This window comes from Mixophyes fleayi, chromosome 10 (assembly GCF_038048845.1).
Source record: "Mixophyes fleayi isolate aMixFle1 chromosome 10, aMixFle1.hap1, whole genome shotgun sequence".
Lineage (NCBI taxonomy): Eukaryota > Metazoa > Chordata > Amphibia > Anura > Limnodynastidae > Mixophyes > Mixophyes fleayi.
The window spans coordinates 65,888,952-65,915,027 of record NC_134411.1 but is presented as its reverse complement, the minus strand read 5'-3'; the positions used below and the strand labels follow the sequence as shown (position 1 = coordinate 65,915,027).

At 38.9% G+C, this 26,076-nt stretch overlaps 1 protein-coding gene across 1 annotated transcript in view; it reads right to left on the bottom strand.

Annotated features, from left to right (window-relative positions):
- The window catches only part of RPGRIP1L (RPGRIP1 like), a 113,206-nt gene that overhangs the window by 50,504 nt on the left and 36,626 nt on the right, over positions 1-26,076 (bottom strand). Inside the window, exons 7-14 of the mRNA XM_075188841.1 lie at positions 22,276-22,381; positions 18,065-18,211; positions 15,653-15,726; positions 11,411-11,556; positions 6,746-6,852; positions 5,034-5,084; positions 2,707-2,886; positions 2,089-2,206 (exon numbers count right to left, since the gene is read on the bottom strand). Of these exons, the coding sequence (XP_075044942.1) occupies positions 2,089-2,206; positions 2,707-2,886; positions 5,034-5,084; positions 6,746-6,852; positions 11,411-11,556; positions 15,653-15,726; positions 18,065-18,211; positions 22,276-22,381 (929 nt within the window). The remainder of the gene's footprint in view (positions 1-2,088; positions 2,207-2,706; positions 2,887-5,033; positions 5,085-6,745; positions 6,853-11,410; positions 11,557-15,652; positions 15,727-18,064; positions 18,212-22,275; positions 22,382-26,076) is intronic.

Sequence of the window (26,076 nt, the reverse complement as noted above, 5' to 3'; positions counted from 1 at the left end):
CAATTAGACCTTTTTGGGATGCGGTTATCCTCATCTCCAAATCAATTGTGGGAACTGATTTACCAAATTGCCCTAGATTTTGGTTACTTAACGATACTAATATGCCAGTCTCTCAATACAAAAAGTCCTCGGTAAAATTTCTCAACAGTGCTGCCAAGGCTGTGATACCGGTTCACTGGAAATCACCGCTGGCTCCCACTATAAAAGAATGGTTTACACGAATAGACTTTTATATGCTAATGGATGAGATATTCTATTCGGCAGAGGATAAAAATAGAGCTTTCTACGTAATGTGGTCGGAATGGATCGAGTTTAAAGCCAAGGGGTTGTTTGCTCAGTGGAATGTATGAAACCTAATTCCCCCCCCCCCCCTCCCCCATGCTCTTCCTCCCTACCTCCCCTTCTATCTCTCTATGCCCTATCCCCCGTACTTTCTTTCTTTTATTATTTTTATAAGAAAGGTTAAGCAGATATACGCCACTTTAGGTGAACCTGCAATTGTTGATGTGCAACGAAATGCTTGAAGTAAGATATTTTTGTGTTATTACTGTTGCATACATATGTATATGCTGTTTCACTTCAATAAAAAGAGATTATATAAAAAAAAAATATATATAAATATACTGTACATATATGCAATACTTCTTTCATAATAGCGAAATACAATTTCAAGGCACTAATGTTGAGTCTGACTCCATAGTGTGTCTAAATAAGTATGCACAATGGCTAGTAAGTCAGTACTCTGTAACCATAAGAGAAGAGAGTACTTAACAGGAGAGAAACAGCACACAAGGGAAAATAAAGTCAGTACTCAATATCAATAACAGGAGAGAGTATAGTGACCGAATACAAAGGGAAACCAACATCAGTACTCATTAGCAATAATAGGATAGAATACAGTGGCTGGTACAAAGCTAAATAAATCAGTACTCACTAATCTTAATAGGGGAGAGTACAGCGACAGGATAACGCAGCCAAATTCAGTACTCAATATCAATAACAGAAGAATACATTGACCGAACACAAGTCAAATAAGTCAGTACTCAATAACTAAACAGAAAAGAGTACAGTACTACATAGCCGTAACATGAGAGGGTACAGTGACAGGACACAAAAGCGCAATAATGTCAGTATCTATATTAGTAACAGGAGAGAATACTGTGACAGAATGTCATGGCTGAATAAGTCAGTATTCAAGATATCTATATCTCATAAAAAGGATAGCATAAAGTGATAAAGCATACATATAAATAAGTCAGTACTCAATTACCGTACAGGGAAGAGTACCTTGACAAGACACAGAAGCCAAATAAAGCCAGTTCTCATATCTGTAAAAGGAGAGTGTACAGTGACCAAACAAAAGGTGAAATATTTTAGAATCCCATAACCCTGACAGAGAGAGTACTGTGACAGAACAACATGGTTAAATCTTTCAGCATAGCTGCTTTATATAACAGGAGAGAGTACTGTGACAGAGTACAAGGCTAATAAGTCAGTACTCAATAACCGTACAGGGGAGAGTAGAGTGACGGGACACAAAAGGCAATAGTCAGCACTCATGTCTAACAGAAGAATCCATGTCTTGACTCCTCAATGGTGCAGAAGCAGAGTGAGGCACACCAGCTGGGCACTTTTTCAGCCTTCTGTGTAAGCAAGACATAATATATACTGGATGGCTATGCTGTCTGTGCGGCTCCACCAGAGTGCGGTTAGGTGATGCGGAGCACTTCTGCATAGTCACCGGGTCCCAGGTCACTGTCTCTGTACAGCTGAACAGTGAGCCCTCCCGAGCTCCCTTTAATGAGGAGGCGATAGTGGCAAGGAAGAGTCGAAACAGCGCTTATATCCGCTCTCAACAACAAAACAAAACATAAACAAAAAAACTAAACTAAATAGCTGCTGGAGCAGCTCAAAAACTGAGGAGATATTGCTGGAGAAGTATAAGAGGGGGAACTAGGATACAAATAAATTTATAGTTTGCCGACTACTCCAGCACAGCGCCCTCTATACCCCCATGGTTAGCAGTATCCCCAAAATGTGATGAATGAGAAAAGAGGTGTTTTTCCCCCTCAAATCAATAATTTCTACCTTCTAGTTTGCGTATACGAGCAGCTCTGACATCAAGCAGGTGGGCGTACTGCTCCAATTTAATTTCATAATCTCGACGAATCCCCTCCATCTTCTGTGTTACAGCTTCCACTTCCACCTAATGATACAGGGGAAATTAGTATCAAGGATTACCCACATTAAATAACCCCCCCCCTTTTTTTTTCTTTTTTACTATTGAAGTTGATTGCATTAAGCAGTCTCTGACTTTAGGTAATGGCAAACATTCGCTACACGAGGGCAGGGCAAGCGAAACTCGGTAAGTGAAGTAAATGTGGGAGGAGGGCGCCATGCTTATAGGCCTGCACATTATTCAGTGAAGGGCTCCAGCGGCACATGCGCAGTGAAGGGCTCCAGCGGCACATGCGCAGTGAAGGGCTCCAGCGGCACATGCGCAGTGAAGGGCAGGGAGGTGCTGGAGAGCCTAGCATCAGACGTGCGTGAGGGTGTAGGTCAAAATTAGGAAATTATGTTCAAAAGCGACCAACTCATATCTAAAAAAGGGAAGTTTTAGATTTGAATTCACAACATGCCATGTTTGAACTTGCTAGTTCACATGCACAATGTTTTTTTTTATAGAGATTGTATAGCTTGAATTACCTGGTAATCCTTGTTGATTTTATGCTGCACTATCAACATGTTTCTGGTCTTCTCCAGCTCATGCACAGTTTCTGCATGGCTCGCCTGTAACTCTCTTAATGACTTCTCAAGGTCTATACTCATGTCCTCCTCCACCCTCTCCAAAAACATCAGCTCACCATTCTTTTGTTGCTTGCGAGCCTACAGCAGAAAAAAATAGTTTCATTGTCAATTCTATCATGTTAACGTTTGTATACTGTTTAATAAACTTGTTCAATCAAATACCCGTATTCAATTTGTGATAACCTGGTAATTTTATAACTATGTTCATGAAAGGGTTAAAGGTCCCCGGAGAGTTGACGTTGGGTTCTGGAAAATGTAGCACTTAATAATTCGGAAAGCAGCGAAGACGTTGATGATTAACAAAGCCATTTTTATTGCCAACTAATTATGACTTTATTATGAGTATATTCTGGCCTGTGCTGTTGGCCTAGTCTGTTTGTAATTGTTATACTGCCAGATTTAAGTCTGAGCCACATGTTTCATAAGGCTTTTTCAAGCCACAACCAATTATATAGACAAACTGCACATGCCGATTACAGTGAGTTCCATGGCTGATGAGCAAATCTCAGCAGGAGACACAGGACCTGCATACCATAGACATCAGAAAGATATGGAACAGACACTGTATTTGTGAGCTACAAACCAGCTTTTGTGAGGTCTTCCCTTATATGATATGGGAGTGGTTGATAGGGACACCAAGACCTACAAAAAAAAAAATGGACCAAATATTGTGTCCTCAAAAGACAGCGTCTGTAAAGATGTTGTTTTTTTGAAGCACAATTCTATATGTCATAAACTTGATTTTCAAATTTGCAACCAACTAAGTACATTTGGCTCTAAAACTACAACTGGCTGCTTAGGAATTTATGGAAAAGACATATAGATGACTATCTGGCTTGTTCAATTGATACAATCCTGTTTACTGGAACATGCTATTTAAATATGACTTTACGTTACACAAAGTCCAATCTGAAAGTACATTATCTAGGTGAGGTGTACTTCAAATACAATTTGTCAAATGGGATAGCAGAAACAACACTCTAGTTGTATAAATAAGAGGAACTGAATTAAGATCTGCAAGTATAATTGTAGTGTCTAAGCACCTCTTGTAGCAAAGGAGTGAAATTAAAAAATATTAATTCTGAAAATGAAACCAATTGTACTCATCATTAATAACACTGGTGATTAGGTAGAGCAATGGTAGGCCATCTGACAAATTTCAGTGGCTGCATGGGAGGCCCTCTAACCTTCAAATGGACTCACATTACCCTTAAACTCATACAATTATGTAAAAATAGGTTTCACAGGAAGTGTTTAAGGGATTATTACTTGCATACACTACTTCCAAGCTATGTTGTTCAGCCACATGCATATGTAGTGAACAAGTACACGTGCACCACACAGTAACTGAAGAGAAAAATGTAAAAGGGACTGTCATTTATAGTGATGGTCAAAAATGATTAGCGAATTCTAAACATGTTCAATTATCAGCAATTTCATAGATATGCTTGTCTGTGTCACACTTATGTAAGGGAAATTATCAAAATTCCACCATAAAATTATTTTCCTTTCTGGAAACACAACTCTGTTCTATCCTGCCAAATTAAAAACATACTTTGCAGTTAAATACTTTGGAGTTAGTCTTAAAAGTAAACGGTTAATTTGCACATTTTGTGAAAATACAAAGTAAAATGTTTGTGAACAAACCAAAAATATGGAATACTTCCTTTTGTTCAACAGTTTGTTATATATATCATTTGTATATTTTTCCGCCAGCACAACCTGAATTGAGAGCAGATTGGCAAATCAACTATTTTCTGCCACTAAATTCTGTATTTCTATATGTAACATTAGGTTATGTAATGGCCTATAAATTGATTTGAGCAGCTTCCACTTTTGTGTTTAGGTAACTTAGTATGTTTTTTTGAAATTTTTGGCCACTGGGGACTTTATTTCATTACAGAGGATATTTAATTGATGTCAGAAAGAGAATCATAATGCTGAACCCACAAGAATTAATAAATAGAAATATACAGAATATACAACACACTAAAATAAAAATACAAATTTGATTAATCAAAAGTCTCAGTACGAGTGTAGTGAAATTTGTAAAACTTGAGCATGACTTGCTGCTAATTCACTTTTGATGTAATAATAAAAAATGCAAGCCATCTAAGTGTATGCTTGCAGAATGTGAAGGGCTTTTTTTCTTAACTGGCTTTACATATGTTGCTCGTGTAAACCTGACAGGTCAATTTAAGACACAGGTACGAGAGGAGAAGTACCTTTATGAGCATCAGAGCTTCGCTGAGTTCAGTCATATCCACATCACTCTCCTAAAGTGGAAACAGAGAGAAAGATGATAAGATGAGCAGAAGTAAATCCGATTTCCATCTCAAGCTACAAATCAAGTCCTGACATTGCATAGACGTGCACTGAGTGGCTCTAAATAATAAAACAAATAGCTATCATCTTTTATATTGCCAACACCTGATTAATATTAAAATTTTAATGCAACATACCTTTTATTTGTTTCCTATTTTCAATTTGGAATTTCAGCAATTACTTTGTGTTGTCTTTTGACATGTTTGAGTTTGTTGTGCAAACAGGTGTACATTGTTTTTCATGATGTAACTTTACAGGCTTAGATTTTGAAATTGAACGGAGAGTTTGACATGAGACTTTTCGAAACGGGAATGAAATGTAAAAATCTTGTTAATTTCAGGTGGTCGGATTTTTGGCTTTCGGCTGTTAGCCATCCATTGTGAAACAAATTTGACCAAGTGGATGGCTTCTATTTATGGAATGTTACAACAGCTCAAAAAGATGGCCACACACGCTTGGGCCCTGGACTCTAGAGAAAGAGGCCCAGAAACACATTAGTGCCTGGTCCTTAAGGTTACACCTGCAAAATAATCAAATAGAATGCTGTGCTTACACTTTCTTTATCCTGTATCTAAGGCAAACTCTAGTGAGGGTGCTACTGCGGACAACCTCTTACTTACAGAACAGGCACTGTATCTGACAAAAGGTAAATCAGTTCTCATTTGAAAAAAAAAAAAAAAAAGGGGGGGAGGGGGGTAAATGTATTTCCATTGTAATTAGAAACTAAGAAAACCGTTTCATAAAAAGATAAATCTAAATAGCAATGTGTCCCACATGATCTAGCCTGATCTGGTTGGGGATGCACATATATCTAAACAAAAGAGAACTTTTGCCATTTTTAGCTATGTTTGTCTACATAAGTGTAATAAAATAAAATATGTTTACTTGAAAATGGCTACCCTTAATAATAAAAATAGTTATACTTGGTTTAACCGACACAGAGAAAAGTGGTTGAAATTGGTCCTCTTGCAACACTAAAAAGTACCCACAGTCATTAATGGGTTAAAAAGGCTTTTTATATTTACACAGCAAGCAAAAACAATGGCGTCTGATGAGTAGGACATAGCATGCGCATAGACAGAAAGCATAACTGAATAACTTCTGTAATACTTACAGACATTCCTAAATAAACTGGGGCAAAGAGCTTACTTTTGGGAGATGGCCCTACAGCTTTAAGACAAACTCCCATCATTTACTGTACACATTTTTTTTCACTTCAAACACCTTGACAGTATCAACCAATTTGACTTTGTGACATCAACTTTGGCTCCAGATGTGCACAAGAAAGGGGAATAGGGAACAAATTCTTCTGCTTTTGAGGGAGAGCTTCTTTCAAATTCAAACGTTATGCATGGGTGACCCTGTCTCACATTTTATTGATACATTATTGTTACTAAATGAAGAAGATCTGCTGAAGTTTCCGTTTAATTACTTTTAGAATTTGTGTAGCTAGCAACATAGAGTTGCCACAGCATAATTATTTTGGTGGCAAATTCACAAGAGATAGTGTGGAAATACTTAATTGTCCCAGCTGGGGATGCCTCATTAAAGCTTTGGTGGCGGTGTTTTTACATATATAAAGAAGCTCAATGCATCAAAGGAGTAAAATTACCTTTGTGAAATATTTGAATCTATTCTGAAATTCATCAAGCTGATGCTTTTGTTCTAGACAACGCAGCTGGAGTTTCCTATTCTCTTCATCAAGTTTCTCAGCTTGCTCTTTAAGTAAAAAAAAAAACATCAATGTTAATGTTACACTGTACTTGAAATGCAATTAATCATACATGGATAATATAAATAGATATCATTTTAGACTAATTTCAAATACTTGTGACATGATACTAGACACAGCAGCCACAAATAACAACTGTCCCTCTCCCGTGCAAGGTTCCCCAACATCCTGTCTGTCCAGTTTCAAACGGGCCCTAAAAACCCACCTTTTTCTTAAAGCCTTTCTGTCTCCCACTTAACTTCCTACCTTATCTTCTGCCTCCGTCCCCCTACTCTCCCCCTCTCTCCCCTGCGTCTTTCTGTCTGTCCACCCCTCCCCTTAGATTGTACGCTCCTCTGAGCAGGGCCATCACTCATCCTGTTTCCACCACTTCTAACTCTGCTCTCCAGCTACTTAGCCCTCCTCCTCGAGGGTCCTCCACCCCACATCCACTCTCTCTCCCTCCTCCCCCATGGGGGTCTCCCTGTCTTCCGCGCCCTCCTTCTTGGGGCCCCGTCGTTTGCGGATCCTCCCTCCCCCTTCCCCGCCCTCTCTAGCTGTGCATTGAGCTTACTGAGTTGCTGTGCTTACTGTTTACTGTACTGTGCTGTCTCCCATTGTATTGTAATTTGTTTGTCTCTGTACGGCGCTGCGGACGCTTTGTGGAGCCTTATAAATAAAAATTAATAATAATAATAAAATCCTGAAACGCTGAACTGCGATACAAACAAATACATGGCTCCCCCTATTAAGCCAAATCATAAATAAGTTAATAAAACAACAGCTACTAAAAGGCTCTGTTTCTGGAAAGTACAAAAGAAAATTGGATTTTTGTACTCACGCCAAGTCCTTTTCTTGGACATCCTCTACCATGCTGAGGACATCAGTGCACCAGGACCACCTGGGCTAGTCCGGAACAACAAGAATCACCAAAACTGTCTCGCATCTCTTTACTTTTTTTCGTACCAGCAGATGCATGGCTACCGGTGGAAAAAAGTAAATGAGATTGAAGGCCACTGAATTGAAATGGCGTCCACAAGACAGGCCTAAATCCATCATCCTGGAGCAAAAGCTCCCAAACTTGTGGTTCAATCGAGATGCTTTCCTGTCGACGTCTGGCTGACCCCCATCTTCCCAGCTGCTGTACTCTCTCCAAGTGGAGAAACCATTCCCCAGGATGAAGAGCTTGATGGCTGAGGAAGTCAGTCTCCCAGTTCTCTATGTCTGGGATAAAGACTGCCGAAATAGCTGGGATATGCTCTTATGTGCAACGGAAGATCTTTACAGTCTCCTTGCCCCCCTTGTGAATTATGTAAGTCAAGCTGCCCAGCCCTGGAGACTAGCATCAAATGTTACCAATACCCAGTCCCAGATGGCAAATGGGTAACCTCTTTTAAGATTGCCAGTTATCAACCACCAGCAAACCAAAACTCTCGCCTCCGATGAACGACAGAACGCCTACTTGGACAAAAGCTGGTGGGACTTGTTCCATTTTCAGATGAACTTGTGAATGAAACTGTGCAAACTGCACCGCTTTGAAAGTGGACTCCATGGGTCTGAGTCATTAAGGAGAGAAAAGTAAAAAAAAGGATTAACTTTGCACCTTGATAAAATCATGCTGATTGGAGGGGGAGGTATATTTAAAACGTGGAGAAAGATTTATAGTTGTGGTAGGGCATGATCAACTTTAAATTTCAGTGTAAAAATAAAGCTATCAAGTATTTTTGTGTTACATGTAGAAGCAGCCAGTATTTTCATTACATGCAATATAATATACTAATTTGCACCCCTTGCACTGTAACATGGTTTGTCCAGGATCAAATTTACAATTATTTTTTTACCTTGCTCTCCTTAATGACTCATATTTCCCAAAGTCTTCATTCCCAGGTGTACTGTAACCCGTCTGCAAGCTAAAAGGAGTTTTAATAGTGCCTGTAGCAAGAGGATCTTGTCCTCTGGCGGGAGCATTAGTTGCCGACGGGTGTTAAACAGAAAGCCCAGGGAGATCATTCTCTGGAAAGGGCTTAGATGGGACTTCCTGAAATTGATAATCCAACTGTGTGATTTCAACACCCAGGTGGTCACAAGCACAAGACTGAAACAAGGCCAGAGAACTCCCCTTGATCAGAAAATCGTTGAGATATGAAATGACCGTCACCCCTCTGGATCTGAGAATTTCCGCCATCTCCGCCATAATCTTGGTGAAGACCTTTGGCACTATGGCCAGGCAGAAAGACAAAGCCGAAACTGATAATGGTGTGTTTGAACAGCGAATATGAGAAGGTTCTGATACCCCTCCCAGATTGGGACATGGAGGTACACGTCCTTAATGTCCATGGATACCATGAATCCGCCTAATTCCATGCTGCTGTACAAACTTCATCTTGAACCTGTCTACCCTCAACTGCGCATTTAGGGATTTCAGTTTTAGAGAAGGTCAGAATACCTGGAAGAGGTTTGAGTAAAACCCCTAAACTTTCTCTTTGTCTGGCACAGGAACAATAAAACCTGCTGAAATCAGGAGATAAATGGATTCTTGTAGAGCCAGTGATTTTGTCCTGTTTTCTGAAGACGCCTCAGGGAGGGGATGCCTGAAGAACTATTATGTACCCCAGGCTTCTGATGTCCCTTACTCAGGCATCTCTGCGCTGGAACAAAACCACTGGTCATGGAAAAGAAGCAGACGACATCCCACCAAAGAGTCCCCCCAGGTGGGCAACCTTCCTGTCATGCAGATTTTTTTGTAGAGGGCTTAGACGTTGGAAGTCTAGCTGTCCAGGCCTATCTACCTCTCTGCCGCCCCCCCTTCAGGCAGAAGACTGCACTCAGGGGCTGACCTCTTGCCTTCCCATAGGAACAAACGGACCGAAACCTAGTCCCATTGGGCATAGGCAGATTAACTGGAAGAAAGATGCTCTTTCATCCTATGACCTGAGAAATGATTTTATTTAGCTCAGGACCAAATAGGACCTCACCGGAATACGGAAGGGATTCCAGAGACCTCTTGGTCTCCCCATTTACCCATATGCCCACTAGGAAGGGATTACACACCACACTAAACCGGTCCTCCAATTATGCAGATGACGGGAAAGAAACCATCTGTTTCGTCTGTCTTTTAAAAAGGCAACTGTTGGGAATCTGATTCTTCACTGTCCCTGATCTTCAGCGTCTAACGGCAAGAACCAAATAATCCAAATCATAATCATGAAGAGGAGAAGTGAGGCAGCACATGACTGCTGTGTCTGTTCCGGTGGGCTGACCTAGCTAGGAAGTCCCATCAGGGAGATAGCGCTGCAGGAGTCTCACACTCCCTGGGCACAGTACCAAGATCTTTAAAGTCCTAGAGGACAGCCTCTCAGCCAACTAGTGCCTAGTGGGGGAAGCTATGTAGGGCAGTCCCCACCTGACTAACCCAAGCCCCACCCTTGACACCCATACTAACAAACTAGAGGAGTGAAGCTACTCAATCCCAGCTCAAGTGGGCATGCACTTAACAAAAATTGAAGTTAGAATGTAACAAATGTGGTATAGAGATGGAGGAGCAGACATTTCTGTTCTAAATTTGAAAGTGCCAAGCATGCAAAGACCACATTCTGCACCCCAGAGTCTCTAGTGTCCCTCATGAACGATACAGAAATATGGATTTTACAGTCTAAGGTTTGGGCACTCAGGTACTTTATAGGTCATTATTTCATGTTCTGTGACTGGGCCATATAATAAAGCCCCATTAAGCACTTCTTCCCATTACAATCTGGCTGGACCAATGTGCAATCTGTGGTACTCCTATTTTCCTACAGATTGCAAAGTTTGCGAGCACGGCCCTCTTACATTCTCATCTGTTAAAACCCAAATAAATGTCACTACTCTGTTTGATCCCAAATGTAAAGTGCTGTAGAGTATGCGGACACTATATTAATACATAGTATTAGTATAAACAACTACAGATGGTAGAGAAACATCTACTCTACCATAAATTGTTAACAGAGTATTTTCTTTACTGATCAGCCAGTGATCTCAGATCTGCACTTCTCTTTCACATAAATGTGAGAGCATAAAGCAAACAATTTCTAAATTATACATCTAAGTAAACAAAAATGTTCAGATATTTATGGAAAGAAAAAGGTAGAACAATTCGCTCTGCCATACAGTGTACTGTTTATTTTTTGGGTTTAGTTCTGAGAACTGTTACACTCCAAGGTGTATATTTACTAAACGGCGGGTTTGAAAAAGTGGAGATGTTGCCTATAGCAACCAATCAGATTCTAGCTATCATTTATTTAATGCATTCTACAAAATGAAAGCTAGAATCTAAATTGGTTGCTATAGGCAACATCTCCACTTTTTCAAACCCTAGATTAGTAAATCTAGCCCCAAGAGCCTACTGTACAGTCATAGGTAAAATGGGGATGTTAATCAAGCCAAAATTTTAATTTAGATTCTCTGGTACTTTATTACATCTTACCTGGCATTATTTCTTTTCTGCATTTATAATGACAATATAAAGTATTCCTGAATTTTATACAAATTGCTCGCTGAGGTAAATTTAAATCAATCTGCACAACAAACCTCGCTCTCTCTGCATTCTGTCAAGAATATCTTTTTTATCGGCAAGGTCGGATTTAAGGGCAGCCTCCAGCTGGGCAATTTGAAGTTTCAGCTGCTGCTCCCTCAACTTCCGCTGCTGTTCCTGACTGTTGCTCACATCGAAAGCACTGCAAAAACAAAGGGGGTCCATATTTCTGCAAATTCAACAAATTGGAGATTGAGCATTGTTATTCTGGTATTTTATCTTAAGATTCCTGAAATAGCAGCTTTTTTGCAGATATGTACTTGAGTGCAACAGCCCCTGTTAAACATCCTATACAAAAACCTCTCTCAGGTCAAATCAACATTGGCAGATTCTCAAGTTTGTTTAAAAAGTGCAATTTGTAAGGTACATATCAATATATACCAGTAAAAGTGAACTAGTTGATACCTGGTATTATCATATATTGGCCATACTTCACATTTGCAGTGAGTCTGCAGAAAGATCTCGACACAACACAGAGCCACTATTGTCCTGAAACTACAGTGCACAGAAGCACCAAAAGATCCAAATGCACAAATCTGTAAACTTTCCTCAATGAACCGAGGGAAGTCCACTCTCCCTCGTTGCTATTGGTAACCAATGTTGACTACCACTTTAAAGTCTTGCATTTTAAGCTGTTTGGTTTATTACCCTACTTTCTTATTGTTCCTAAGGACAGAGCACTGATCCGGTGTCATATAAGCATTGACTTAATGCTCTAAATATGTTTTACATCATTTTCTCCTACGATGAAAACCACTAAAGGATTTCAGAGTTATGTATTCAATTTGGATAAAAAAATGAAAGTAAGAACTTGTACAAAACTGATGAGCTTCTTTAGAGTAACAGAGTTTGGAAGAGAGAGGGTAATGGCACAGAGATCCCTTGTCCTAATGTTTTAGGAATTAGGCAAACATATTCTGTTATGCTGCTTCTTAAACCAAAGGCGCCTTGCATAGCCTGCGGTTAGAGAAGATGAAAGACTTTGTGGGATGAGCATGGGAATGGCCTTAATTTAGAGTCCCAACTATGTAGAGTGAAAAAAATATTGGCACAGGTTGCTCTATTTGTGGGACTGCAGTAGGAAATTAGATGTATAATACATAGGAATTCAAATTCCAGTCACTGACATGACCACAGACCCATAAACTATGCACCAGGATCTTCAATTGCCACCCAGCTCCAACCAGAAACTAGTGCTGAATTGGTGGGTTACTGTAGAAAAAAAGGAGTATCTGAGCAGTTGAATGAGAAAGGTGAACCACCATCAAAATATATGTTTATAATATGTTGTGAAAAATAAGTACAAGTCATCTTTGGCATCTGCAATAATGTCTCTAAAGAAAGCTTAGTTTATGGACAATTTTTCTTTCCAGTTAACATACTAAAGAAGCAGTATAACATATAAATGATTTTAAAACTAATCTAATAAAAAATATGCAAAAAAACGAATTCATATAATACACACATATATATATATATATATATATATATATATATATATATATATATATATAAAATTGTGCAGAATGATACACGTTGCGGTGCCGTTTATCTGCATCTTGCCTTTAATGTTTTCAGGATAACAAACATTTACATTATTTAAAAAAATAGATCAGTTCTTGCTGAATAAAACAATACTCTCCTGTCTGAAGCATGTTTTGTTAAACACGATTGTATGACAAGCCCTAGCAAATACTCCACTATTTCTTTTAGAGTATAGGTCTTGGCTTTTTGCAGTCTATGGCTGATATTTAACTTTCCATAGCTGGCAAATCAGTATGGGGACTAATAATCCTAGTATTAATACAATTAAATAAATTATATATTTTTTTGTGCATATTAAATTTTAAGGTCTATTACACTTACACTTTTTGTAAATGTAATTAAACCATATGGGCACAGGAATTTTCAAGCTAAAAATATTGTCCTACTTAAAACCTTTTCCCTCTTCAAGTAGTGGAGTATTTTCCCCAGGGTGTGCTAGCTGTATTACAGAGACCATTTCATATTCCTCCCATTGAGCGTTAGGTTAATTAAAGAGTATTTTATCTACTCTTCAATGTCTGTCTGAGCAGAAATAAGTCAGAAAGTACAATCCTTACAATGCACCATTTGCCTCTGACAACTAGGATTAATGAAGAAAAAACATAAGTATGTACAAGGCCCAGCTGAGCAAAGGAATACCCAAGCTGTCTAGAGGTTTGGAAATCCCCCTCTTCCTTTTACCTAATGGAAAACCCTCTTGCAATAAGAAGGAAATTAATTTAGAATGGGATCAGCTCAAGCAGAAAATGCAATTTTCAAAATGATTTACAACACAAAAGAGATATAGCACCTAATAGAGAATAATGATTTAATAAGATTTGCTGTACTCTATGGTTAGATGCCTACGTTTTAATAGAGTGAGTTTATCAACTACATAACTATTTGACTATCAAAAGGCCTCCACAGCACACGGCCAGCATAATAAAAGTACATCAACTCACTCACCAGCTCACTTTCTTAGTTTATGGTTACATATAATCAGGAAATATATATACACACGTCAAATATATATATATATATATATATATATATATATATATATATATATATATGTATATATATATATATATATATATATATATATATATATATATCTACACACACTCACATTGAATTCTCTCTGCTTAGTTCACACTGAATGTCGGGCGTGACGTCATCAAGTCACGCCTGACATTCATGATATTCAGTGTGAATTGCGCAGAGAGGACCAAGCAGGAAGGCAGAAGAGAGAAGAGATGAAAGATGCTAATTTAAGGTAAGTAAAGGAGCGAGCTGGAGGCACAGAGTGACAAGGGGTGAGAGAGGCACAGAGTGATAAAAGGAAGGGGTGAGAGAGAGGCAGAGAGCGATAAAAGAAAGGTGTGAGACCGAGGCACAGAGATATAAAAGAAAGGGGAGAGAGGCACAGAGTGATAAAAGAAAGCGGGGAGGCAGCATGGAGGGTGGAGTGTGATCATAAGGGGGCACAGCGTGGTTGTGATGAAGGGACACAGTAATTTGTATGTGATGGCACAGGGGGCTTATGGCAATGTAGTGTGTGTGAGGTAGGTGGTGGCTAATTAAAGGGTGCTATATTGTTTGTGGGGTGATGGTGGAGTAATTTAATAGTGGGGACTATTAATTTAAGATGGGGTGGTTATTGAATGTGGGGGTGAGTTTGGGGAGAATGAGGTCTCTTTATTAAATGTGATTATGAATTATTTAATGGCAGTGATGGTTGCGGAAAATAGGTATATTTCTGAAATGTAAATACTATTAATTTATTGCTGGGGCTGTTTGCAGTTAGGGAAATAGGTTTATTTATTAAATGCGAATACTACTATTTTAATGGGGCTGGAGGAAGGCCTAACTATTACTCATGGGTGCTATTGATTTAACATTGGGGCTGCTTGTAATTTTCTAAATTTACCCATTTTTCTTTCCAAATAGGGCCCCCAACATTCCAGGATCCAGACAAGCCCCAACTAAAGAAACCAGCAGCCACAGGTGGTGAAAGTGAGAAGAACAGGTATGACAGTGTGTGAAATGTTGTGATTCTAGTGGGACAATCCTGATTTTTGGTGACTGTTCTGCCCAATCTAAGGGGCAGGCCAAGACTGTCAACTGTGTATGTATACATGCATTTTTTCTATACTACACTATGGTGTTACATGTCCTGAAATTCAGGAGTGCTGGGATATATGGACATATGTACAATGGTGTACACAACAATGCAGGTTTTTTTCTTGTGTAGGAGGATGGCCCAGCATCTTTCATCTGCTAGGCTCGCCCCAATGATGCATAGCCACGCCCCAAATAGTATAGGACCACAGTCACACCAACCTTAGTGCCGCCGACGCGGGGGCCCCATGAAGTTGTTGTACCGGGGCCCTAAATTCCGCTTGGCAGACCTGTATGTGTGTATATATGTGTATGTATATATATATATATATATATCTTAATAATGCAAATTACCCTCTATCTTAAGTAGTTTGCTAGTGTTCCCCACACCTCTTAGATTGTAAGCTCATTTTACCATACCCATCTTCATTTCATTGTATGTAATTTGTGCTGCATAATATGTTTGCACTTTATGCAATAACTATTATGATGATAATATTGATAATTGTCAATTCAGCCAGGGTAGAACATTGCTTAGCATCACTGCCTCACAGTGTTGCAGCCTATTTAAATTATGCATTAAAACCAAATACCTGCTGTATAGTTTTTCAGAATTCTCCTTTAAGAGATCACGTTCCTTCTCCAGGTCACTGATTCGATCAAGTAACTAAGAAAAAAAACAAAACTAACACATTACTAACACAGGACTCTAAAAAGAGTAGCCTTGAAAAGTGGAGAATATATATAGCAAAATTATAAAAATATAAACATATATAATCATGCCAATTGTGGCTTAGCTACTGGGTTAGACGATGCTACAGGGCCCAGGAGGACAGTCCCAATTTTGCAGATACATACCTCCCAATTGTTCCAATTTCAGTAGTACAATTAGGATTTTAGGGCTTGGACCCAGCCGTGGACATGTTGGGAACATTGGGAGGTATCTTCCGCTAACAGCGCTCTGCTGCAGTGTTTGGAGGGGAAGGGAGGTTTCGAAGGGGCACTCTAGTGCTTCACATGCTAGGCAACCCTCTGGGGGAGTGGCCACACCCCTATCATGACTTGACCACACCTCCATTGTAATGTGGCCACACCCCTGTCACAGTGCCGTGACAGGTACTCAGGTGACCAATATTCTGTGTGCTAGATGTCATTATTAACATCTGTTCTTATTCTCTTGGTCTTAAGTTTCAAAGACTGCATTAGAATTAAGTTCTGTAAACAAGACATGATGGGTATTGTAGTGCTTCAAGGTCTGCTGAGATGTCATTGCATATGCATGCATTAACTTAGCAGCAAAGTGTCCCTGGAAATGATTTTAAACTGCTGACAACTATGAACAATCATGACCATTTCTGAAATCCAGCTTCATCCAAGTGAAAGTGATCATCAAATTTCAACCATCTGACAGAAGTAAAACATTTTCTGAGTGAATGCCAGAACAAACAGTGGTCATAACAGAACGAGACACCATTTCTAAAATATGAAGGGCCTTTACACTTTTATACAAACCCTGCTAGTTAGGCACACTCCAGGGGACCACCAAAGTTATAAGGCTGCAGCCGCTCACTGTCAGTGCTTAGTAAGAGATAGTTGCTTCTTTCTGGGCAGGGGCTGCAAGTAATCTTTATACAAGCATACTTCACCAAACCCCGCTTGAATAACAGGGCTGGGTTGTGTACAGCAGAGATGACAGTCTTTACCTTTTCTATATGTCAGCAATGTGGGAATATGGAACCTGCAGGTGCATTCCTGTAACAGTGGGGATATGTGGGGAAGCACTGTAGGGGTACATGGGTAGTTGGTGCACTTATTTAGTAGGAGCTATATAAAAGATGTACAATCCGTTTAAATCATTAACAGCAACACAAGCACAGTTTTAAACTATTGAATATAAAGTAAAATGTATCACCTATAGAGCACAATTGGGATATTACGCATAACATTTATAAAAATTTATTAAACACTAGTATCTATCCACTTACCAGTAAAAAATTGCATTTAAATTTACATTTATACTTTCCAATGCCATATACAGTAAGGAGGGGGTGTAGCACCTTCATTATGTTCTCTCAAGCAAATCATGTATAAAGTTTCCATGAGTACGGTGTATATAAGTGGCCATATTTAGTGACATTCATCAATGTGAATTTTTAAAAACCTATGGCAAGCCCCCGATATTAACCAGTTAAAAATATACAAAGATGAATACAATTAAAATATATATTTTTTTTAAAAAAAGTCTAATGACAGCATTGACAGGAAATGTGAATTTTGAAAACTCTGCCGCAGTTGACTCAACTCATCTGTTTTAATGCAAAATTTCAATTACAAGCGCTTTAAAACATGCCAAAGAGAACCACTGTCAGAGAAAAAAAAAAAAAAAAAGACTTGCTTAGCTTCTAGACAGAACAAAGATGTCTTCTTTTATATGATTTCATTTCAGTGAACTGTGACACGCACTGAAATGCAAAGTGGCTGAATTATTAAATGGATATGGCATGCATAATCCCAATTTCCTTGTCTAGTTCAAGAAATGTGCTGTAACTAAACCTCACTAAGTGAAAGAAAAAAAAAATCAGCATTAAGAGACAGCGGAAAAAAAAGAAAAGGATATAACAAACTGTATAATGTAGGACAGAATTAGGTCACATTGTGTCATTTTCAAGTTGATAATTTAACCCATTTAAAAGGCTTATTTCATAGAATAGTGTAAATGATACCAATGTGCTGTAACCTATTGCAATTATTCACGTGAGCTTAATTTATTCTAACTTTAACTAGAAAGATGAAAAGGTGGCATTTGTTTGGTTTCTATGGCTTGCAGCACTTTGTCCCATTTACACCATGTTATTATTATTATGGCCTTGACATGGTGAACTTTGCTATTGCTATAGTCTAAAAAAAAATTTAGGGGGAAGGAAAAAGACCAAGATGGTTGGTTTGGCAACGTTCCAGCATGTGCAGCTAAAAAAAGTTGGATGAAAGAAAAGTTCATTACAAACCTCTTCCACTCTTCGCTGGGAGAAGGTGCTCAATTGCAGCTGCTTCTCTAGATGTAGAACTTTCAAACGCTCTTCTTTCAGCTGTCTGTTAAGTTTGTCCACTTCGTTCAAGAAAGCATCTTGACTAACTTTCATTGTCTGTAGATTCTTGAGGATGGTAATTAAAATAAAAATACAACCACAAGATATATAAATAATAAATACTTTACACATACACAGCAAAATATAAAATGGGATTTCTTTGACCATGCAAAACTAGAGGTAAGTGTAACAGATGAAAATGTATATGATAAAGTAGAGCAAGTGGATATAACAAATATAGTGTTGTGCTTAACTCTGTTATAAACCATTTAAAATTAGTTAGAATACTGTGATGCAAAAAATTGAAATTTTCTTAAAAAACCCAAAACCTTGTTATGTTACAGAAATGCTTTATTAGTTATCGACCAGAATCTGCATCCTCCTTTTATTACTAATATTTCCAGCTTATTACCAGAGGATTCAGTAAATTAATGAAAGGGAAGCATCAAAGTTGCATTACCACTTCGTAAAAGATTTTAATAAGCTGCCTCTCCACCTAGCTGCAGTCCCGGAAACCACTCTGTGCATTCATTTTCCTGGAAACTCATCCGTTCCAACAGAAAACAAGATTGTAGGGAGAATGACAGGAATATTCATTAGCCACATTACAATTGGTCCTCCCACCCCCATCACCATTTAAAGACAGTAATTCAAAACTGTCAGAGCCCCAGGAAAAATGGCTGCATGTACCTGTCCCGTGGCTCTGGCTAAGTGTAGGGGCCCCTTAGTTAAATATGTTATGGTGGTAGTACAGCATTAAGCAGAAGCTGTAGTTCAGATCAGAACAGAGCATGTCATTTTTTTTTGCTTGTTTAAAACATTTGTAAAAGGAATTTTTCTACATTTTCTACATAAATAGAAAAATTGCACTCTTACATATCCAATTTGGGGATATTAGAACCATAGGGACATCCCAGATCTGTCTGGAGGGAATGATCTGGCTTTGCTGTGTGCAAAATGATTATCTCTGGATGTGAAAACATTGAACTTGTAAAACTTTGTAGATGTATGGACGGATGACCAGATGGCTGCCCAAAAGCTGCTCAGCTGAGGTCCCGTACTATGTTGCCCAGGAGCCACTCATCCATCTGGTAGACTGTGCCCTCTCATTAAAAGCATCTCTGCTCCAATGAAAGCCTAATTACAGAAGTGATCAATCTAGTGATAACCTGCTTGGATGCAGGCCAACCTCTTTTTTGACCATCATGGAGGAATAAAAGGTCTTCCGTTTTTTGAAACTTCCAAATTCTATCAAGATATGTCCTCAGGGCCTGACAACATCTTTTAAGAGATGAGGCTCTTCCTTTTTGAAAGATCTACTATGACCAAAGGTCTTAATGACATTATCCTGATTTAGGTGGAAACCGGACACTAAGCTGTCCGTCTAAGCATCTAACAGAGATGCCTTTTGATCTCTTGTCCTGAACAGTAACGGTCCACTTTGTGGTTCAAGCAAGATGCCATCATGTCAACATCTGGCTGACCCCGGTATCTGACGATCTGCAGAAATACATCGGGGTGAAGTAACCATTCTCCAGGGTGTAAGAAACGCCTGCTAAAAAAACCTGACTCACAGTTTTCCACCCCTGGTACTAAGACCAATGAGATTGCTGGAACATTTGAATTGAGAAGTGAGCTGATTGATGTGTTCCATTTTAATAAGAGTTGGAACTGGCAAAGAGCACATTGTACCGTCTCAAAGATCGTTATGTTCCCTAAGACCTTCATACAAAATTGAACAGATTGTCCACTCATGTCTGGGCCATCATCTGCATCCTCTCACTTCTAGTAAAGTTGAAGGCCATACCTTGATTAACAGGTTGTCCAAGTAAGGGACAACCGTTACTTTAATGGACTTCAGAGTAGCCACAGCTGCCATTGTCTTTGAGAATACCCTTGGTGCTTTTACAAGACCAAAAGGAAGAGCTCGAAATTGATAATAGCAATTGGACATCAAACGTGAGAAGACATTAGTGGTCTTGAACCTATCCATCCAAAGATGGGTGGGTGTTTAGTCTGTCAGGTTTAAAACGGGACGGAAAATGTCATCTGGTTTTTGGGACCAGTAAAATGTTTGAATAAAATTCTAACCTTTCTGCTCTTCGGGTACTGGAATGAGCACCCCTGAGGAGACTAAAGAATGAATGGACTCCTGCAGAGCTTGTCTTTATGTTTTGTCTCCAGGAAGATCTGTGATGAAAAGGTATCTGGGAGGAGACTTCGTAAGACCTTTGATGTAGCCCCAGTCTATAATTACTTTTCAATTTTGGCATCTGGTATGGAACTGAACCACTGTTACCTAAAGAAAAAATGAAGCGTGCCAGTGCCCAGTTGTGCAGATAGTGTGTTATGCTTGTTGTTATTCTGAAGGTTTGGAGGCTGGTTGATTAGCTGACCAAGCCTGTCGTCCCCCTACGCTGCCACTCACATAGGGTGGAGTACTGCCTTCTGGAAATGGCACACCTAGCTCTTCCTGAGAAGTGAATGTACCAATATCTAGGATTCTCTTCCACTTTCCCCCTTTTGACCAACTGATAATCTTATCAAGTTTAGGATCAAACAAGAGATTACCCACAAATGATTATGAGTCAAGCCACCCATACTTTAAGTACATCGTGCACCAACCACCGAGGCTAAAATTATGGTCCAAATTAGTTCCACATCAAGAGCAGCATCTCTCCCAAATACTCGAATGTCTCTCAGATTTGATAAACCAGCATAATCAATTCTGCCCCAGGTTTAATTGACTGCAGCCCTTCTGAAGGTTGTTCTGACCACTTTTCTACTGCTTTGTTAACGCAGGCGGATGTCAAGATGGGCCTAAGAAAAGCTCTATTTGCAATATAGATATTAAAATGGCTTTACATTTTCTATCCTAACCATCTCTGAGAGTAGCTGCATTGAGAATAGGAATTGTTTTGGACTTTAAAAGAATGGGATGTAAGCACCACCACCTTAGGTAGTGCATCCTTTTCTTGCTGCTTCAAGAAAGGGCAAAAGAACTGCAGTTTGCATAAGACCTTGGACCTTTTGTCCGGTTTGGCACATTCCTCACAAAGCAATTCTTCCAGCTGACAAAAGGAAAGAACGAATACTTCTTCTTTCTTTTGAATAATGAAAAGTCTGGAAATTCAAATTCATGTCTTGAATGTTGAAGATCCATTGCATGGTCTGCTCAAAGTCCTCAATGAAATACGGGGGATTTTCAATGTCCGAGTCTTCAGCCACTTCTTCCTCTTAAGAGGAAGGTCAGAGCACAATCCCACCCAGGACTAGACCACGCTAGAGATTTGGCACTTGCCCTGACAAGACTCCACAAGTTGCCAAACAGAATGTATGCCAATATTCACACTATAACATACCTGGTACGACAGATAGAGAAGGGGAAGCAGTTGTGGGTCTTCCCGTCTGGCAATTCCAGGTGGGCTTTACTGTAAAACTAACAAACCTGCCAAGGAGGGGATTCAAACTGAGAGGATAAGTTCCACTCCCTTTCCGGGCTCAGCACTATATAGACCGTTCATAGAAAAATGGCTCCATGTCTTTCTAGCAATGCCTAGTGAGGGTCAGTTTTAGAAGGCAGCCCCTCACCTGACTCATTACCATGCACCAGAGGATCTGCAGTAATTACAGTGTGCAAGCACTGGTGCTGGTATAGACTACACTCTTAAACTCCTTTACCTCAGATGGGAGAGAGGAATTTAGTAACAGGCCACCAGACCATTGTCTAGTTCTGAATAGCTGTCTTCGCCTTGTGGCGATAGGGACTGGGTTCCCCTCTGGAACCCTAGTTCCAAGGAGAATGTGAGGACAGAAGTAGGAGGTGCTCAACGGTAGTCATTAGAGACACTTGCCACCACGAACAGCAGTCAAATGTCATAGAAAATAAAAGAAAGTATGACAAAATTTAATAAATCACTAAATGCGCCCTGCTGCTTTTAATGTAATCCTTACACGAGCAAAGGGCAGAGGTAAGGTCATTATATCACCGCCCCACCCCAGGATCAGCTACTGATTAGCACCTCTATACTCTATGGTGTCAGTGTTCCCCAATTGGATGTATGAGAAATAATGCTTAACTACTGAAAATATGGAAAACTAATTTTTTTATTAAGTTTTTAACAAAATACCTCTTGAAGCATATTAAACTTGGCCTCCATCTCAGTAAATGCTCTGTTTTTTTCCGCTAGTTGTTTCTGGAGTTTAATCATTACAACATTCTCTTTGATTGTTGTCCTATGATAGAAAAGAAGAGATTTCATATAGTTAAATGATGCCCCACAAAGAAGAAACAATCAGACAGAAAATGACAGTCACTAGAACAATAATTATATCACAAATTGTAGTGGAGATAGGTAGCACTTATTTCATCAAGGTAATGAGGTCTCATTTGCTAATGTCATGTATGCTGTAATTTCTCGTTTTAAAGGTTGCCAGATGTCTGTAAAGTGATCTGTGATTACTGTAATTATTACTCGGGTACACCAATGATACATGCAAGCTACCAAACACACACTGTTTGAAAAAGGCAATGAATGGTGCAAAGAGAAACATTTTGGAAACAGGAAGTTAACTCCACAACAAAGATGTAAACACCTATAGTTTTATTAGAATAACCTACATATTGTACTTATTTAAAGTGAAATCACACACTATTTTACTATTGTTTAGTTTTGTGTAAATGTTCAGAAAACTAAGTGGAAATACAAAACAAAACTAACTTTGGCATACTAACACTTAATAAACCAAGTGAAACTGAACCCTCCAACAAAGTAACTTTCTGTCATAGAGTACAATGAAAGAATGGCTCTATTTTGGAAACTGTCCCATTATTTGCGAAAAGTCCTTTTCACATGGTGCCTTGTGCACTATGCATTCGTAATCCCTCTCCCAAAAACAAAAACAATAACCACAAAACAACGTAGTCTACTTTATGTACCCTTCATTTGGGAGAACACAGAAAATAGGCGAGTTGGCCTGCAGTAAAAAGCTTGGAGTTTCTTAGTACTACATTTATTTTGGAATGCTTCAGCTAGGATGTAGGCTAGTAAATATTGCCTTATGTTGTCTTACCAGCTGCCTATCAGGCCTATTCAAGGCTCATTTGGGTGTGGCTCCCAAGTCAGCCGTAGTTAGATGTAAGCCCCTGTACCTGGGAGGTGAGTGCATCTGAGTTTAACTGCACTTTAAAGGTATTTAAAGCATATAGGTCAATGTAGGACCTGCATACAATCAGGTCCCCTTGAAGCTGGAATACAGGCTTAAATATTTTGAACAAATTATGAACCAATACCTTATGTTTTCATTTTGCTAGATACACACATATATGCAGTCTTATGGATAAGCACTGACAACATCTGTCTTTTTGTTTTGTATACATATATGGGCATTTATATTGCCATGCGACTAGCACCATATGAAATATACATATGGAATGTACCCTATAAGCAAGATGTGGCCTAACTAGTGACATTTACACAAGTAAAAATATGTTTACACCCCCATGAATTTATTCTAAGATCTTACTGCCTTTGCGCCAACAAAAAAAGAAGATTTAAAAGGATAAAACCCAGTCCTGTGGAAAATCAGTATTATCTGTAGCCCATCCAGAAATGTTTACAACTACCCTCTAAGGATTGTTTATGAAAGTACAAAAGCGCATTCTATTTTATATCACATGACTACTTTTATGTTAATGCACTTTTTCTTAAGAGTAAACAGATGGATTTGTGGGACAAGTTGATGGCCTCTGTGCTGGTGCAATGGTTTGCAACCTTCTAATTTGAAGAGCTGGGCAGAGCAGGGCAGTTTTTGATAGGGGTAGATTAGGCACATGGATGTACCTGCTTCTGCACCACAATGAAAAAACAAACAAGGCTTTTAGTTTGTGGCAAGCATTTAAATGACAAAATCAGCAGCTCACATTTAGATTATAGTAACTGTATACGGTTATTCCCCTCATCCCCCTAATTACATTATTGTTCAACCATATTGATATTTATTCCCATAAATGTTGCTGCTTTAAAAAACAAACAAAAAAAACGTATTTGCAACTGTACTTAATAATTTCCCATTTGGTCTTTTATGGGCCCAAGTCATTATGGAGAGCAAAGCATAAAAAAGGAGTAACTTTGCACCTGGCCAAAACCAAGTTGCATTGGAGGGGGGAGGTAAATTTAAAATGTGAGGACAGATTTATAGTTGGGTTAGGGCATGTCCTAGATAAACTATAATTGTCAGTACAAGAATAAAGATATCAAATATTTGTGTGCTGCATGAAAAAGCAGCCAGTATTTTCCCTATGGGCAAAATAATGAACTAATTTGCACCCCTTGAATTGTAACATGGTTTGTCCAGGGGCAAGGTTAATCGTTTTTTTTTGCTTTGCTCTCCTTAATGACTCAGGCCCTATGAATTTAATTGTGAGGGTATTTTCCCACTCTACAGGCTTCAATGTTCTCTCAGTAGATTAAAGTTCGTCCTCCCAGATTTATTACTTTTTGTATGTCCTAAAAACAGAAGGTATGGAGGACTCTGGGCGTTGGGCTATATTGTCTTTACACTGGACTATAAGACATTTTCCGGTATGACTACATTTTACAAAAATATAGACAGGCTTGGATGTGCCTTTTTGTGAGAAATGGCTTTGAGGATTTGTAAGTGAATGCTCATTTTTAGATAAAAATCTCAACACAGAATCCTGAAGTTTTTATATAAATTGCAATTTTCTCCTTCACCTTCAGATCGAACAAATTAAAAATGGCTTATCTTCGGATATTACTTGCACAGAAATGTTTAAACAGCTAACAGATGCTGACTATCATAACATTCACACATCAGACAAAACACTCCACAAACCACAATTCAACACCCTACTTTTCTTACTAAGATAAAAGCAGTGGAAATGGAATATGTTAGTAACTTATGAACTCATTGCTCACATCAGAAAACACAGAAAAGCTAATAAATGAAGGATTCGTATACAACCCTCACCAAAAAAAGAAAGAAAACAGTGTCAAATAAAATAATGAATCTATAATCCCACAAATGTAAATCAGATTTTCTTTACAGATAACTGAGGGGGTCAAAGATTATCTATTAGTCTATATTCAGAGGCGCACAATTAAGTTTTTGTTCATTTTCTTTATCAAAACCGGTCAGCAGTGGTACAATGAGCTCTAAGGCTGGGTGCACACTACAGGGTTTTCAGTCGATTATTGGGTCAATTACACGATAAATGAGTGTTTGGCCCGATATCGCATTAGTGTACACTTCAACGATGAACGATTATCGCTCCAAAACTCAACGTATTGTTTCCTTTGATTTATAAACGGAACTAAAAATCTTGTTCAACGATGGAACAATGAATGTCCTTCCAAGCCTGCAGTGTGTATGCACTCAGGACCAGCAGTGTCCATAACTCTATGGAGTGTGCAGAGTCACAATCTTTTCAGCTGATGGTTATGACAGATGAAGAGCACAGATCTGAAGGTAAATCGTGTAAAATGTATATACATGAATGGGCATGCTGATCGGGACTTTTTTTTTTTTTTTGTTAAATCGTTTAGTATATCGCATTGGGAGAAATTTTCTACAGTGTGTACCCAGCCTAAAATGCATACTATTAACCAGGTAATTTAGCAAGCACGGTTTTGTTTTGATACATGCTTAATGGGTTCTCTACTTTGAAAAGCTGGAGTATAGGATTTTTCTCAAAAAAAATCTATTATTCAATGTTAAAACAAATGATGTGATTTGGTATTGCTCTATATATCTGGGTGTGACATGACATATTGTCAAACAATAAAAGTTAAGTCTGCGCTACAGCTCTTATTGTCTTTAGATGTAGAAACTGTGTTATTTCCTATGCTGTGTTATGTTCCCTGAAAGAAGTCCAAACTAAGCAGACTCCAATAAGAACGATGAGGACT